Source organism: Tachypleus tridentatus, chromosome 5 (genome assembly GCF_004210375.1).
Source record: "Tachypleus tridentatus isolate NWPU-2018 chromosome 5, ASM421037v1, whole genome shotgun sequence".
Lineage (NCBI taxonomy): Eukaryota > Metazoa > Arthropoda > Merostomata > Xiphosura > Limulidae > Tachypleus > Tachypleus tridentatus.
In genome coordinates, this window is record NC_134829.1 from 49,079,120 (window position 1) to 49,097,751 (window position 18,632).

The 18,632-nt window shown below is 36.7% G+C and overlaps 1 protein-coding gene across 3 annotated transcripts in view; it reads right to left on the minus strand.

Annotated features, from left to right (window-relative positions):
- LOC143251121 (uncharacterized) overlaps positions 1–18,632 on the minus strand; it is a 105,360-nt gene that overhangs the window by 30,899 nt on the left and 55,829 nt on the right. For 2 of the 3 annotated variants that reach the window (XM_076502493.1, XM_076502491.1), the window contains 2 exons: positions 17,055–18,104; positions 1,973–2,090 (listed from right to left, as the gene is read on the minus strand). In XM_076502493.1, the coding sequence (XP_076358608.1) occupies positions 1,973–2,090; positions 17,055–18,053 (1,117 nt within the window). In that variant the 5' untranslated portion in view covers positions 18,054–18,104. The remainder of the gene's footprint in view (positions 1–1,972; positions 2,091–17,054; positions 18,105–18,632) is intronic. The other variant, XM_076502492.1, reaches the window with a different exon arrangement.

Below are 18,632 nucleotides of genomic sequence, written 5' to 3' on the forward strand. Positions count from 1 at the left end.
TGATAGTGCTACATATTTGAGAGTTTGGAACCAATCCTAGGTACACGGTAAAAGCCCTTGCTGTAAGTGAGCTACCCTGATTAAGTTTAGATGTTATTTCATGACTCAGTGACAGAGTGAAAGGAAGGTTGGCCAATTTGTTCTGTGCTGCCGAGGCAGTCTGTGCTTGAAATCCGAGTATAATATACGTAAACACTTAAAATAAAATAGATAAACTTACAAACCACGTAGTGATACAGCGTTGGAACTAATTATGGAAACAAAAATAGCAAGAAGAAATGGCATAAAAGGCAAACATTACACAATTTCCAACCATTTTATGGTGTAAAAACAACAGTTTATACTGTGATTTGTTGTTATTAAACCAATAAAAGTGTTAAATCAGCATTAATCTATAAAGACATTATGCTACTATACCCAGTAGTAGTAGTGTTACAATCAGATTTCCAGGAGTGAAATATCACTTCAAAACTTGTGGATACCAAAGTTTTGACTAGTTAACGAACAATTACAGTATGGCTCCATGTTTTACTAGAAGACGTAAGTAAGACTGTGAAACGAATACGTGAAACCAGATTGGTAAGATAAGTGGTTAAGACAGAAAATCGAAACTCTTAAAAGTGATGGTAAGGACTTCAAAGTATTTTCTTAATGATACTGAGGATGATTCGAGTACGGATCTTGTTAACGAGTTTGCTGTAAATACAGGTACGAATTTAATTTTGTCAAGAAAACAGTATGAAGCAGTCTCAATAGACATTTAGTTGCTGGAAAACTGTTGCTGAAAAAAGTTAACCAACTTAAAGGAGTAATCCGAGATCGAATTGTTTGCATACAATCAAGTAAATCTTTTAACAGCAAAGAGGAGGACGGTGTTATAGTTTACGTACAATATGCACAATAATTCATGGTGGAGAGTTTATGCAAATTTGGGGCTGGATCTCAGCGTGAAGTTTCGACGGTTTAAATAAAATGGATGACAGCCTCAATGCTGAAAGGTTCAGGTAGTTTCTTATTCATAATCGTATTTCTTTACGAATACGACTCATCGGGTTTGGATTAACCTTTCAGTAAGACAGTGATTTGGCTTGGTTTGAATTTCGCGCAAATCTACAAGAGGGCTATCTTAGCTTTCCGTCCCTAATTTAGAATTAAAAGACTAGAGGAAATGCAGTTAGTCACTACCACCCATCACCAACTCTTGGACTACTTTTTTTTTTACCAACGAATATTGGGATTGCCCGTAATTTTATAACGGCTTCATGGCTGAAAGGGCAAGCATGTTTGGTGGGACGGAGATTCGAACTCGTAACCCTGAGATTGCGAGACAAGTGCCCTAACCACTCGGCCACGCTGGGCCGTAAGACAATAATAATCACCAGAAGTGCGCCTTCACATGTTTGGCGGTAAACATGCTGAATGAACTCTTAATATCATGGTTTGATCCGTGAACAGTTTTAAACTTGTTTATATTTCAAAACTGTACATTAATAAACTGCAGACAGCATGAGAACAAAGTGAAATATTTTGGGGGTCCACATACAAGATTTTATTATTTGCTTATTTTTTTCATTTGATGTAACAATGTCTTTTTTTGTACCATTAATAAATACGCCATCTAGTTACTGTTACTTGTTGTTTATGACTCTTCCGTGTTTATGGTTTATGTGTTCTATAAATAATTCCATTACTGTATAACTGTGAACAACGTCGTGCTCCTAAAATATATTGCCAACGAATGTGTGGAAAATAAGGTCGGACTTACCAAAGCCTCTAGGTTATCAACCTTCTTGAGTTGCTATTTATTTGATCTTAAAATATTTCTGAAATAGTAGGCAGAACTGTAGTAACGTGTTTTCACAGAAGATGGAGCGTTGCAGTAAATACATGTCACAATAAAGGTTATTATTGTATAACACAAAATAATCAACGTTGTCTATTTTTAGTATTTAATTCTATTAAGGGTGCTTACTTTTCTGGGCTATTCTACCGTATTGACAAGTGGCAAGGGTACATTGTAACTCGTTACCGAGACAGGAACAGTCGTCGTCTTGGCGACAGGGCTCACCCTCCAATCTTTCACAACTTTCCTAGAATAAAGAAACGAATAACACATTTATAACACATAAAGCAATACTGAACATTTTTATTTATAAGATTAAAGTTTGTTTTTTAATGAGCAGACTATACTTACCCGGGAAAACATTTTACCCTTTGATATCTTATTTTGTAACTTTAATGATTATTAGAATGAAATATATAAGATTTGTTACGTTTATTAATAAGTATAATATTTTATAACCGCTTCGCAGAAGGTGTGTCAAGACAAGAAGTAAGATAGACGAGATGCATATCTCATATTCTTAAGCATGACCTATCATTGTTCTAAAACACGTGTTAGGTTTTCCAACTGGCGTGGTAACTCGAATACGACCGTCCATTGTTTGAAACCTCTTCAAAGTTATGTTAAAACACAAAAGCATGAAATGAAATTCAAAATGATAAGGCGTAACTTTTACAAAGGTAATTTTTATATTTGATTACATTCTATTATATGTTTTATAAGTATATTCTTTGTAAAAGGTAAGTTCTTGAAACAAGCAATTAGATTATAAATAATTATCTTTAATTACACTGATGTAGAATTATTGGATATAATCCTATATTAATGCTGTTAAATAATTGAACATGAAACGCTTATTTTACTTTCCTTTTAATTATAGTAATTATTAGTCAGTATTTGCGAACGTTTTTTTTTTAAAAAAGTTTTATTTTACTATCTAATATCGACATAATAAAATCGTGAAATTCGAAAATGGTGCTTGAAAAACTATTTATTTAAGTTAGAACTGTTCTAACAGTGATGTTTTTGAGATGTTCAAACGCTGGTTTGGTGTTTATGTTGAGCATTAATTAATATCGCATAATTCAATATTTGTTTGGAATTTTGTTTTGGAATTTCGCACAAAGTAACTCGAGGGCTATCTGTGCTAGCCGTCCCTAATTTAGCAGTGTAAGACTAGAGGGAAGGCAGCTAGTCATCACCACCCACCGCCAACTCTTGGGCTACTCTTTTACCAACGAATAGTGGGATTGACCGTCACATTATAACGCCCCCACGGCTGGGAGGGCGAGCATGTTTTGGCGCGACTCGGGCGCGAACCCGCAACCCTCAGATTACGAAGCGCACGCCTTAACGCGCTAGGCAATGCCAGGCCCAATTCATTATTTCAAACACATTTTACTTAGGAAAACACTCATTGTAAGTACATATATTTGACCATCGTGACTGTTAGACATACATACGTTGATTGGATCAACGTCTGAGAGCACGTTCAAATACAAACGTTAAAAGTACCTCTAGACATTCTGAAAGGAATAGAACTCTGTGAAATAAGTTTGACCGTATACCATATATGTGATTCATGTTACATTAAAATGTTAATGAACTAAGACAAATATGGGTCAAATCATTCTGGGATTTCGGCCAATAATAGATCATATCCATGCAAAACTGCAGAGGAAATAGAGTTTTTTAAAGTTAAGCAGAAAGATACACAATGGGCTATCTGTGTTCTGCCTACCACGATTATCCAAACCCAATTTCTATCGTTATAAATTTGCAGACATACCGCTGTGCCACTGGGAAGGGACAGACGGTAAATAATACCTTGCACTAATTGGACACAATAGATCGCCGAATACAAAATATGTTTCTATTACTTTTGTGTCACTCCTACATGCGTACAGCTTGTATGGTTCCACGATTACCTATCTTACTAGCCATCTAAAGTTTGTGTTTCTCTTCGAACGTTGCTAGACATGCTTTATGAGCATTACACACAGTAATTAACTGTTTCCAAATTTAGGCCTAGCATAGTCTGGTTAAGAAAGACGCCGGATTTGCATTCTGTGAGCCACCGGATTAAAACCTGTCGCCAAACATGCTTGTTCTCCCAGCCATTCCCGTTACTGCAAAAACTCGCTATTCATTTTAAAGGGGGCCCGGCATGGCCAAGCGCGTAAGGCGTGCGACTCGTAATCCGAGGGTCGCGGGTTTGCCACCCGCGTCGCGCTAAACATGCTCGCCCTCCCAGCCGTGGGGGCGTATAATGTGACGGTCAATCCCACTATTCGTTGGTAAAAGAGTAGCCCAAGAGCTGGCGGTGAGTGGTGATGACTAGCTGCCTTTCCTCTAGTCTTACACTGCTAAATTAGGGATGGCTAGCGCAGATAGCCCTCGAGTAGCTTTGTGCGAAACTCCAAAAACAAACAAACAAACTCTCAGCCATGAGGATGCTGTAATATAACGGGCAATCCAACTGTTCGTTGGTAAAGAGTGCCCCAAAATTTGTCGGTAAGTTATGTTGACGAGCTGTCTTCTTTCTAGTTTATCACTTCAAAATTAGAGACGCCTAGTGAACTTAGCCATTGAATAGTCTTGCATGAAAGCTCAATAAATAGACAAGTAAATGATCTTGAAAAATTCCTTTAATTTCTTGGTATGTAAAATGTATGGTACCGATTACAGATTTTCTTTACAGTTTGACAAGTAGATGTATTTAAGGGACATAAAAACTTAAAAAAAAAATGTTTTAGGAAGAAATAGTATAAGAACCAGAATGGTGTTAAATTATTGGATGAATTTGTTACTGACTGGAGAATTAACTAAAACAAACTAGTTTGTTCATAGAATTACAGGATAAAAATAGGTTACGAAAGGGTAATTTGTAAAGGTACCTTTTTATCCAACATTTGTAGACTTCAGGTTAAAATAATTAAAAACAATTTCGCGAAGGTAAATACAAAGGCTTGGTATGTTTTTGAATTTCGCGCAAAGCTACTCAAGGGCTATCTGCGCTAGCTGTCCCTAATTTAGTAGTGTAATGCTAGAGGGAAGGCAGCTGGTCATCACCACCCACCGCCAACTCTTGAACTACTCTTTTACCAACGAATAGTGGGATTGATCGAAACATTATAACTCCCCCACGGATGAAAGAGCGAGCATGTTTGGTGCGACGGGAATTCAAATCCGCAATGACGAGTCAAACGCTTTAATCCACCTGACCATGCCGGGCCCAAAACTTTAACGCCCCCGGGTGGGATCGAACCATCAACCTATCGGTTAACAGACGAGCGCGCCACGGAGGCTTGAATACAAAACACCCAATAGACATAATGTAGAAAGTACAGAAAAGTTTATAGGATCTTCTACTCTTTAAAATTTAATTTTTATTTTGTTTGAATTTCATGCAAAACTACACGAGGGCTATCTGAGCTAGCCGTACCTAATTTAACAGTGAAAGACTAGAGGAGGACAGCTGATCATCAAGACCAGCCGCCAATTCTTGAGCCACTCTTTTACCAATAAATAGTGGGATTGACCGAAAATTATAGCGCCATCAAGGCTGAAAGAACGAGCATGTTGGGTGTGACGGGGATTCTAACCTGCGACCCTCGGATTACGAGTCGAGCGCCCTAACCACTCCTTTTTGTGAACTTATTTATAGTTTAGCCTAGTTTGTTTTACTATTTGTTAATCCCCTGATAAGATGCGTTATGAGGTGCAGAAAATATCAAACAACTTATGACAGCAAACAAATCAATAATCACGCAATGTTATCCGAACTGTGAAGTTTCAGAAATCAAACTTGATAACATGTGTTCTAGAAGTGGATCACGTCTTCTTTAAAAACACAATTTTTTTTTATAGCGTGAAGTTATGGCTTATTATCACAAGTTTTACAGAACATGTTCGAAACCTTGCTCTTTGACTTGACTCACTCGGTGAAAAACTTTAAACTGTATCAGTAAACGCCATGTTTTCTCAGCAGCAAGGTCGTTTGATACGTATTCTAACAGCGCTGGAAGCAGTTACGTAAATAAGAATCAATGGCCACTTTTGTGAACGCCCATAGATTCAACTTTTCGCCAACAAGGTAAATCTGTTGAAGACTTGACTTTGTAAATGCCAGTCACGTGAAAAACGCACGCCGAAGCAACAGTTGGCATCTCGAAATATAAAAATAAGAAGTTACTTTTAGAGAATAGAACAAGAATAGAACATTTTTAAGTGTTTCGAAAGTGAACAACAGCAATGAGTTGTACTAAGGAAATAAACAGCAAAAATCTTATTGTTCGGAAACTATGAGTTGTTTTTCGAAAGTGAGAAATAATGAAACGCATTTTGAAGATTAGAGAAGTGAAATTGTGGAATGTATTTTGAAAGTAATCAGTAACGGAATACGTCTTTAAGGTAATAAACAATGGAACGTACTAAATTGTGGAATGTATTTTGAAAGTAACCAGTAACGGAATACGTCTTTAAGGTAGTAAACAATGGAACGTACTATGAAGGAAGGAAAGAGTGAAATAAGTCTTGAAAATATGAGAAATGTGAACATATATCATACGAAGAAGTTTGGTTTCTTTTGAAATTCGCGCAAAGCTACATGAGGGCTATCTGCGCTAACCGTCCCTAATTTAGTGGTATAATACTAGAGGGAAGGCAGCTAGTCATCACCACCGACCGCCAACTCTTGAGCTACTCTTTTACAAATAATAAGTGGGATTGACCGTCACAATATAACGCCCCCAAGGCTGAAAGGGTGAGCATGTTTGGTGTGATGGGGATTCGAACTCGTGACTTCACACTACGAGTCGAGTGTCTTAGCCACCTGGCCACGCAGATAGCCCTCGTGTAGCTTTGCGCGAAATTCAAAAAACAAACGAACAAACAAACCACCCGGCCATGCCGGGCTTAGGAAGAAGTAATGGAACGTTTTTGAAGAAATGAAGCAGTGCTAATTCTCGTTGAAGATAAATAATAGCAGAACAAAGGTAAGAAGCAACAGAGTATATACTGAAAGAGATAAAAGCAACAGATATAAAGCATAGCAAATAATTTGTTCTAAATCCCGACGTAGTCTACATAGAATAAAGAAGTTCTCTGAAAATCGACTAACCAAATAAGATGAATGTGCGAACAAAATACAAATAAATCACTATTTAGACTATTTGTTTATTCTCTGGGGCTTTCAAATGTCAAAACTATTTTTATGATTTCGATAATGTCATATAATGTTGGCTCGTAAGCTTCAAAACGTTGTTTTTGTTTCTTCTCGGAACCCGTTTCTGTGTTTCAACAATATGTTCTTTTATTGCCATCGGAGAATGGAAGAGTGTATCGATACAAAGAAACCTCGGTTTCTTTATTATTGAGTGCAAAGCTGCACAATGAGCTATCTATGATGTACCAACAACGACTGTGGAAACCTGATTTTTAACGTTGTACGTCCAGAGCCTTACCTGAGACACTCGGGGACTTGAGATTTGGAAACTAAACATTGGGACTAAGTTAAGAGGAACACCACTCATAAACTGCTTTACAATATTAGATTGTCACGTTTATTATAAAGAATTTCTGGGTCTTTAGCGTGTTTTGATTTCAGGCCTAGAAAAGATGCACGATGAGCTTTAACTCATAGTGAAATGAGAGTTAAAATCAATGTATTGTTTTCATTGACGTTCTCTCACAGCTTATTTACTTTGTGAGTGATCCATTAAGAAACGTGATATATCAAAACACACACCCGAAAAGGGTAATTTTAAGATGTCCAAAGTGTGAGTGCGTTGCTGATGGCCTGGCATGGCCAATCGCGTAAGGCGTGCGACTCGTTATCTGAGGGTCGCGGGTTCGCGCCCGCGTCGCGCTAAACATGCTCGCCCTCCCAGCCGTGGGGGTGTATAATGTGACGGTCAATCCCATTATTCGTTGGTAAAAGAGTAGCCCAAGAGTTGGCGGTGGGTGGTGATGACTAGCTGCCTTCCCTTTAGTCTTACGCTGCTAAATTAGGGACGGCTAGCGCAGATAGCCCTCGAGTAGCTTTGTGCGAAATTCCAAAACAAAAAAGCGTTGCTGATAAAATTATCTTTAAACTGTTTGCCACTCTGATTTCCTAAATGTATTAAAACGTTAGGTTTTGTAGAGTTAAAAATAGTATGTTTTTTTTTTTTAATTTCGCGCAAAGCTACACGAGTGCTATCTGCGCTACCCGTTCCTAATTTAGCAGCGTAACACTAGAGGGAAGGCGGCTAGTCATCAACACCCACCACCAACTCTTGGGCTACTCTTTTACCAATCAATAGTGGGATTGACCGTCATATTATAACGCCCCCACAGCTGAAAAGACGAGCATGTTTGATGCGACCGTGATTCGAACCCGCGATCCTCAGATTACAAGTCGAACGCCTTAACCCCCCTGGCCATGCCGGGCCATATAGTATGGACTATATATACATATGATACCTTTCATTTGTTTTTAATTGAGAACAAAACTCCACGGGTATCGAAATTCGGCTTTTAACGTAATAAGTCTCAAGAGATTACTGCTATGCCACCAAAGAATATACACTTTATTTACTGATTATTTTTCTGGTTTAATAAATTACAAGAAAGTCCCTATAAAAGGCGAATATGAATTATTTTAATTATAGAGAGATAAATGTTTTTTTTTCTTTTAAATAGGTATAGAAATAAAACTGAGTCTTCAAGAAACAATTGAAAAGTTAATTCTCTATAATCATCCTTACTTATAAGTAAAATATCATTTAATAAAATGAAAACTGTGAATATAGCTTTATGAAAACATCACCTCAAGTTAATACATTATATTCAAAGGCAAAGTAAGTGCCAGGAGGATAAATCATGAAAATTCATAAAGCAATTCAGAATAGTATCGTGCACTATATATGTAAGAAATTTATAAATAGGTCGATTACGTTATGTTAAAATTATTTCAGAGCCTCAACACGTCGTTATAGCCTGTGTCGTCAGGTCCGTTCATGCTCTTGTTAATGATTAAGCATCTTTACAACAGCCTCGCAGCGCAGTATTCATTGCAAAAGGCTTCATCGTGATGCGGTCATTTTCAAGCTAAACAGCCAGCTAATGGACATGAATGACGGCCACAGTAACCGTAAAACAGTGCGATTGCACAGACGTTCAGAAATCCACAGGCGCTTTGTCGAGTGACGTGAACGATACGCCATCGTATGAAATAGCACGAATACCTACTAGGCTTAAACATTTGTGATACAACTCACGTTAGCTGCAGGTTTTTTTTTTCATCTTAATTTGTCCATCTTAGACTCAACATCAGAGGCGTGTAAAATAACAATTGATGTCTATTTTTGTTTCCCACAAGTCACTGCTTCCAAGAGGCCACTTTGTCAAAACCAGAACTCGTCAGCTGGGCTGGATGATGAGAGAAAGGAACTATTTGTATATGCAGCATAACACTTTAAAAGACATACGTTACACGCTGAAAGCTGGGGATACATTAGGAACCAGTACCCTACCATTTGTGATAAAAGTCGCGTAAACTGTAGATTTTTTTTTATTGTCTAGCCCAGCTGACGAGTTACGAGTTGTGATATCGAACAAAAGGCCTTTTGTGAGGTTGTTTGTGGGAAACGAAACATATTTCTTAAATGCTGTTTTCACACTTCTTCTAGTTTGAATTCAAAATTAATAAATTAAAAATGTGAACGAAAACAAAAACATGAGCAGTTTATGTTGTTTTTATGACAAATTTTGGACTTATTGATTACTAACATTTCGCAAGCTTTCGGCGTTTAAACCGTAACTTTTAAAGTATGATTACTCGTATCGTTTTACAGCTGGTTGAGTTACGCGACGGTTGAAAAGATTTGTCATGGAAGCACCTTGTGTACATGTGGCTTGTTTGTTTTTTTTCCAAAGAGAGATCCTTCATGATTATGTCGCATATTGTTGCCTAGTGCACGTGGACGACGCAGAAAACTGACATTTGTGTTCATGAATTTTCATCTGTTATAAGCTGTCGCAGTATGATTACCACGACTTGTTGCTTTGTTTGTTTTTAAAGATATACAATGGGTTATATGCACTCTGCCCGCCTCGGGTATCAAAACCCGGTTTCTAGCATTGTAAGTCTGGGAGTCGACTTGTAGCAGGTCTTTTTTTTATTGTCCTAGTGCCTCAAGATGATTCAGGTTCCTTTGTTTGTTTTCCAATGCCATTATGTTCTTCATGTTCTGGGTGTATGAATACTTTGTGCCGGAAAGTGCTGTTACATACTTTTCTCAAAAATGATCAATATTTAGTGGTACCACACAACCTACAAGCACCAAAAAGTGCGAAAATGTAGTACTGATACATGCCGTTCGACAGTTATTTTACATCGGCTGCGGTTTTCACGTGACTTGCTGATTTGGATTTTGAAAATTAGCGCAGTGAAATAGAATACATTATAACAAAACCACGCAAAACCAACGTAACGACCCAAACAACACTCATATATCTCAATATTTTCCTTTTTTGTATTATTATATAAAATGTTGCAATATTAAAAAAAACAGTTTTTTTTAAACCGCATTTAGAATAAAATTTAATCTCGTCGAGAGATACCTTAAGTGTCAGCCGACTTTATAATACGGACAATCGATTTCCCAATGAAAGGCAATAGATTTCATTCTGTTCTAATGACTGACATGCATGTGTGTTGTCGAATATTTCATTAAGTTATAACATAACAAATCTGGAATGATAAAAAGGACAGAGTTGACGAGGTAATAAGAAACAGGCATGCTACTGCTCCTAATATTGACCTGATAATACTAAAGTGTATTTTCAAAACTTTCGTCAGACTGTACACATGTTTCGTTCTGATCCCCAGCGCCTGGAGACTGTTGCTCAAGTTACGCTAATCGCTCCGGGTTGCCTTCATCGTCTTGTTGTCCACAGTACGTAACTGGTTTGTCCATCATTCACTTATTCAAACATGTTACTCATATCCTGTTCTGAACGCATCAACTCCGATAGAAACTTTACTTCTATTGATATTCCAGGCAAAAACAAAACAAAAAACAAGACAGAAAAATACATAAATATTGCTTATATATACGTAGAAAAATATTAAATGAAAAAGAAAACTGAAAACGTTATTTTATAAAGAAAGGAAAAAGGATACAGAAATATAAAGTTTTTGAAAAAGTGTAATTTTAATGAGTGGTAACTAGCTAAATAATTCATTCATCTTGTTCGCTATATCTACATATTACATTGTGGCATCCAACATCGCCTTTACTTCGGCTTCTCCTAAAAAATAAAAGTATTACGTAAAAGACAGTTCTACAGGGATTGACGTACAACTCTCCATATTTCTGCTGAAGATTTTCTGGTGTTATCTCTGATAAATAACAACTATTAAATAGTTTTGATAATTTGTATTTATACGAAGAATGAATTTATTTCAGGAATACAAACAAAACTATAAGATCTGAAAAATACCGAAGTTAGTTTGTAGCTAAACACAGAGCTACATAATGAGCTATCTGTGCCGTGCCCACATCGTGTATCGAAACCCGGTTTTTAGCGTTATAAATCCGTTGACTTATCGCTGAACCACTGGTAAGCGAATACCGAACACTTTAAGAGTACTATTGTATCCTGTCTGCTTGCTTTAGTAAATACCTTTTAGACCAAATTTTATGTTATCTGTGAATTACAAAAAAACCAACAAACTAAAATAAAATGTTGAAATTCCAAGATATTAGTTTTAAAGCTTTAGTTTCAGCTAAGTTCATATTTCGTTATCAAAATTTTAAGAACTTAGAAGCTTTTCGCATCAAGCTTTATCTTGTTTGTTAGTTTTAGTCTTTTTAAAAGTAATATTACAATATTATCGCACATTGAATGTTAGATTACGTCCACGACGATGTACTTCTTATTACTACGCGACAGAATCAAGTACTTCTAGCTGACAGGAGTTAGAATTTTCAGCCTAGTTGTAAAGGACGTTAACTGAATGAATATGTGAGTTTAATGTATTTGGGTAAACTGATTAAACTTCAAAAAACTAAAACCACAAACTCAGCAGATGTATACCAGTTTTCTTCACTTCCTGACTTAATATCCTATGGATTTGTGCTTTGATAAAACATCAAATATTAACTCATTGTTTCCAAACAACATTAAACGGTTTGTATATGACACAATATCACAGTATGACACATAATAAATATTCTTCGGTAAGTCTTGGTAAAAACAATATTGATATCACTCATTTACTATCTATCGGTTACTAACAGAGTAGGTGGTGTTGCTCTGATGAAAATGGTTTTATCTAATTGAGTTTTATATTTACGTACTAATTGAATGATCCGCTCTAAAGTTTCTTTGTCTTGTTGTCAGAAGTAACAGATATTATGGGCAGAGAAGCACGTGAAGGCTCCATGTAGTTTTAAAATCGTTTTAACACAGTTAATAATGAACATAATGATTAAGAAAATCCTCACAAAGAGAATAAACATAAATCAAAGCCCCCTTAATCACACATTACCAAAACAAAACAACAAAAAACACGCCCTATTCAATTTAAGACCAACTGGCTGTTGTGTTTGTCACAAATGTTGGTTGGTCTCTTTGCCCTCAATAAGCACAACGCTGTATCTGTACCACGAGAGTCCAAATTACTCGAAACAGATTTTAAAGACACAATAAAATAACTTTTAACAGCATTAACGTTTACTTAATAGTTAACTTTTTGTCTTAACCTTTGATTTTCACAACAAAAATTACACAGCATAAATTATATCTTGTTGATATACCAGGTTAGCTATTGTTCCTTCTTCTCACAGTATAAACAGGTTTTCACGAGATCCAACATTGGCGGTGACAGAATGAGACTTGGGATCCCTGGTGGTTCAAGAGGGTTTAGGAAATTAGTTGACTGACTTACAGCATCAACTATAACTGGAATACTGTCAGTTGATCTGTAGGTGAATTTACGTTTGGGAATCTTTTACAATAACTGATGATTTACGCAACCATTCATAATTTTGGCAAACATTTCTCTCTAGTTCTTCCATATCCTTAACTAAGTTACCACATTTGTCTGGAATAATAATGTAGTTGTTTGATTGGAAACTTTCAGACATTAGCATAAAATTATAAATAAGACGTTTGCTTTTATGCCACTGAAGTTATAAAGACAGAGAAAATTGAAATAAGCCACACATTAACATGCATATTATGCATTTAACAAACAACATTGTTGGCCTAGCAATAATATTGTAACAGTTTTGTTGCTAAAAGACGACGTATATTGTTGAGTATTATCAAAAGAAGCGTAACACGAAGACGGAAACCGAATTTAGTTTAAAATTTAACCAAAGATTAATTTTGGTTTGAATTTCGCGCAAAGCTACGCGAGGGTTATTTGTGCTAGCCGTCCCTAATTTAGTAGCGTAAGACTAGAGGGAAGGCAGATAGTATTTACCGCCCACTGCCAACGCTTGGGCTACTCTTTTATCAACGAATAGGGGGATTGACCGAAACATTATAACTTCCCCATTTCTGAAAGGACAAGCATGTTTGGTGTGACGGGGATTTGAACCCGTGACCCTCCAATAACGGGACGAATGCTTTAACCACTTAGCCATGCAGGACTAAAATTAGTTTTAATTTTTCACTAAACTATTTGTGGGAACATTTACTTTCGTGTTATTTCTGGGGACTGCAGGACTCACCATGATAAGTTTGATGGTGTTAGGTCAAATAGCGTCGAGGAGTTAACGGACAGGCAAACATGTAATTTCGCCTTCACATATATGGCTTATTGTATACTAGCAGGAGTACCCGTCCCCTTGCCGGAAGTTATGTAAGTTCATGATTAATGAAAGTTTACATTAAGACATGAAAAGTTACTTCTCTTATATGTAATTGTAAAAAAGCAAAAAAACTGCAAAATACAAAATGTGAAACTGCAAGTTTGCATATATCTTCGCATGGACCAAACAAACAGACATGCTAAATTTGATGAAGATCCACCAATAGTGGGCGAAGTAGTGGTAAGAAACGCAAAACTGCAAAACTGAAAATTTGTATGTACCCCAAGGATCCAATGAACCTCCAATTAGTTACATGGACATATTTATATAGATGACGCTTTACAATGATGAAGAGTGATTTATTCAGCAGTAGTCCGATAGGAGAATGATATTAATAAATACATTATTTACAAGCAATATTGAAACATTGTTTTTTGTACTGCTTTTCAATACTAAAGTGGTTCAGTTAACTGTAAATAAGAAAATGTTAGGCCTGTTATTTTTCATAATTTCTTTTCCAGCTTTTGGCGCTTAAATTGTAACTTTTAAAATGTAAAATATTGTTTAAACAATATCAAACTGTTAATAGTGAATGTTTATCATCTTCGTTAACACGTGTAATTTCAAATAATAAAATATAGAATCTTTGAATGACGTAGAAGTCTGATATATTTGTCGATTCGTTTTCATCTGTGCGACAACTTAACTAGATGTATACATAATGAAGCCAGGCTGAAACGACTGTTCATAAAAAATACTTGGCTGTATTTGAAATAACAGCATGCAGCCTTTAATAAAACATGAAAATATGTTTTGGAGATTATCACACTAATTACGTTCATTTGTTTGGTTTCAGTATGGAGTTGTATATTGAGATACGTGAGGTGTATTAACTGCATGAACCGAACGTTAACGTTATTAGCTCATAAATTACTATGAGTCACTAGTGAGTGGGTAAATAATTAAAAGTTCGAGATGGTTCGTGTGATATCCTAAGATTTAGGTTAAGTATTTTATAAGAAGCATAGATTAAAATGAAGAATGTTAAATACACAAAAATAAAATGGGATGTAATGTTATATATTTTAAGTACATAATATATCCAAAGCAAATAAATGTTGCTGTTGTTAACACATCCAGATAGTGTTGTAGTATTACATGATCATTCAGGGCAACATTAAGTAATCGCATGTTATATTTTATTATCACTGTTTGTAGTTCAACACAAAGCTATATAAAGGGTAATCTGTATTCTGCGAAAATTGGTTACTTTGTTATCATGAAACAAATATATAGGGTCACAAAGTGTGACTTTGGATTTTGTTCATCTTGAATTTCGCTCTTTCTGCTCTAGTCGTCTCTAATTTTGAAATGTTAGACCAGACGGAAAGCAACTACTTACCTCCACCTACAGCCAATTCTTGGCTTACTTTTTTTACCAACGATTAGTGGGATTGACCGTCATGTTATAATGCACCCCTGGCGAACACGTGCGGTGACGGTAATTCGATCTGGTTTGGTTTGTTTTGAATTTCGCGCAAAGCTACTCGAGGGCTATCTGCGCTGACCATCCCTAATTTTGCAACGTAAGACTAGAGGGAAGGCAGCTACTCATCACCACCCACCGCCAACTCTTGGGCTACTCTTTCACCAACGAATACTGAGATTGACGGTCACATTATAACACCACCACGGATGAAAGAGTGAGCATGTTTGGTGTGACGAGGATTTGAACCCGCGACCCTCGGATTACGAGTCGAGTGCCTTAACCACCTGGCCACGCGGAGCCTATTCAGTGTCAGTCAGTTCACTGTTAGTTTGTGTATGGTGTAATTACAGTTAAGTTTTAGTTGTGTGTCAGAATCGATTGGTCAATGAAATCGTCGAAGGAACTACATAAGGTTTTGTCTTATAAAATCTTTGGATATTAATCAAAATACCTTATGCTACTATAAACTCTCAATTATATCAGTAAAGCTGAGTAACTGATTCTCGTGGCAAATAAATATTTTAAGTATCACCTAAATGAGCAACTTTACTTCGCTTCCACAACAGTACGAACATCATAGACAGGCTATAATGTATTATACGGTCTGAAACAGAGATCGATGTTTAGTATACTTGTAATATCTCAGCTTAGCATGTACCTTGCGGTACTCCATCAAGCGGGTGACACGCATCTACTGTAATGATCAAAACAATCCATTTTTGCCACGTGAATGCCACATAACTGTATGTACTTAAACGATATTAATTCGAAACAGTGTTGCGAGAAACATTTCGTCCTAATTGTACACACCAACACTGTAAGAGAGATAATTCATGCTAATTATGGATGTTGATCTCTTTATGAAACGAATCAACTCATATTGATTGTATATAGAAAGGTGGTTATATTTAACAAGAAAGACTTACCGAATCGAATGTTCAATATTTAAATTTTTTAATTTATGGTAAAATCCTGATAGTAAAATGACATCACGATATACTTATAGATGAATGATTTTTGGACTGTTGACATTGGCACAAATTTCGTCTACATTGTTAACAAAATCATGTCCACGGGAGAAATGTTTCGAACCTGAAACTTAACGGTTTGGTTTGTTTTGAATTTCACACAAAGCTACTCGAGGGCTATTTGCGCTAGCCGTCCCTAATTTAGCAGTGTAAGACTAGAGGGAAGGCAGCTAGTCATCACCACGCACCACCAACTCTTGGGCTACTCTTTTACCAACTAATACTAAGATTGACCGTCACATTATAACGTCCTATGGCTGAAAGGGCAAATATGTCTGCTGTGACGGGTATTCTGACCCGCGACCTTGAGATTACGAGTCGAGCGCTTTTACCACCTGGCCATGCCAGGGCCCATTTGTATAATGGGATTCTTAAATAAGGTAGAGCCAAAGGACACAAAATTTCTAAAAAAAATAAAAACGACTTTTGATCGTTTTGTATTAAAGACTGGCACAGTAGAACGAATATAATAACAGATAATTACAAGACTGTACCCAGTACTAGTTCGGACAAAAGTAAAAATCGTGGTTACGAGAGAGAACCTCCATAATGAAGGTTATAATTAAAAAAGACAAATCCCGAAGTAAAGGTTATAATTACAAAGACTATAGTCTGTTTGTTATTAAAGTCGACGGGTTATCTGATCATCACGGACATAGAGGCATGGTTTTAAGCGTTATAAGCATTCAGACTTGTCGCTGTACTTCTGGAGGGATTCATTGAAAGGCTTAATACACGAAAGTTTAAGATTAGAAATTTTCAGAAGGACGTGGCTCAACCATCTTTTTCCCTTTGGTTTAACTGAAGCTAAAGTATGAGTCGATCAAGACAGCTGGTCTGAAGAATTATTCATTTGTTCTTATCTAAAAGTAACTGCCCCTTACCTGGTCCCGGGAAAAGCCAACAGCCCTGTTGACCACTCGACCAAACGCTCCCATTTCGTTTAATTTCTTTTCTTCTTCTTCGGGAAGGATGAGGTCTGTTTCATGTCCACCAGAAGGCGCTTCACGTACGATACTACCATACTTGTACTTGTCTTTTTGTTTTCCTTTAATGGATCCGTAGGCCAAAGCTCCTTTCATGTATTTTCGACTGGAAGATGGATGGTTTGGAACTCCATGAAACTTGTTTAATTTCGCCAGATAGCGCTGTTTTTCCAGGAAAGCTTTTTCCTCAGGGCTATTGACAACAGTACCAAATACGCCTAGAGTTTCTTCGGGAAAGGGACTGTTGGCAAAAGTGCCGGACAAAACGCTGTTAATGGAATTGGGTGAGATTGACTTTGATTTATAGCGGGTCTTATCGTAGCGGTTCTTACCCGTTTTTCTGTATTTGTTGTTATAATACCGATTAGATTTAGTCCCAATCTTTGGACTACTCTTCATTCGGCTAGCCTCTACAGGTTCTCTTAAGATCTTTCCAAACTTCGGATACTCTGGAACATAGACTTCAACAGGTACACGAAGACCTGATCGGTTTCGGTTTGTGGGCTTTGTTTTTGGAAAGCTTGAAGAACGTGGCTTATCAACTAAATAACCAAATAAAGCCTGTGGATATGACGTCACGGGAAAGGTAGGTATTTCATTTGTTATTTCACTATGACGTGCCATTCGTCTCATATGACGCCAAACAGCACGTAGCTCAGCACATGTTGGCTCCGGTTCAGAAAATTCAGGTAAATGAGAAGGAATCTGTTCCATTTGGCGTCGAGAAACGGAAATGACGTCATCAGAGCTCAAAGCATCATTCAATAATTTTTCTCTCTGCATTAATATATCCTCTAGTTTCGGTGTAACAAACGAGTCAAATGGAAAATTCTTGGCAAAAGTTCCAGTGGGCGCCATTAGAAGCAGTAACAGAAGCCGCCAAGGGATCGTCAACATATTTACGCTTGCTCTTATTTCTTCCCGTCTCCTGTTGATTTTTCTTTTCCTCTGTAAAGATAAAAACAACAACAACTTAATTTTCAGTGAATTTTATTTTGGTTTCAAATGCTCAAAATATTTATGGAAAAAATATTTATCTAAATTACGTTTGATGATTAGATTTCACGAAATCATAGAAACCTTATTCAGGTATTCAAGTTAATATGTGCTTAAAACGTGCTGGTAATGTAAAACAAAAAAAGCGTTTTGAAGTCCTCATTAGTTCTAATGATTATTTGTTTTCACGGACTATTTTTTTCAGGAAAGTAATAACACGGTTGTGAATTTCCAAATTCTTAAGTTGCATCGGAGCAGTAATGGTCGGTAACGAGATACACAAGTCTGATGTGGGTATTAAGCCGCCTAATCGGCTTTTTGGTTGTCATTTACTGTACTGAATGTTATGGTAAGAACGAAGTTGACTAAAATGCGAAAATAACAAAATAAACGACCTTTTTGGCATATCAGGTTGTTGGGAATGTGTCTCGAGATAATAAGTCTACAGAAAGGATAAAATATGATTAAAGTTAATCCAGT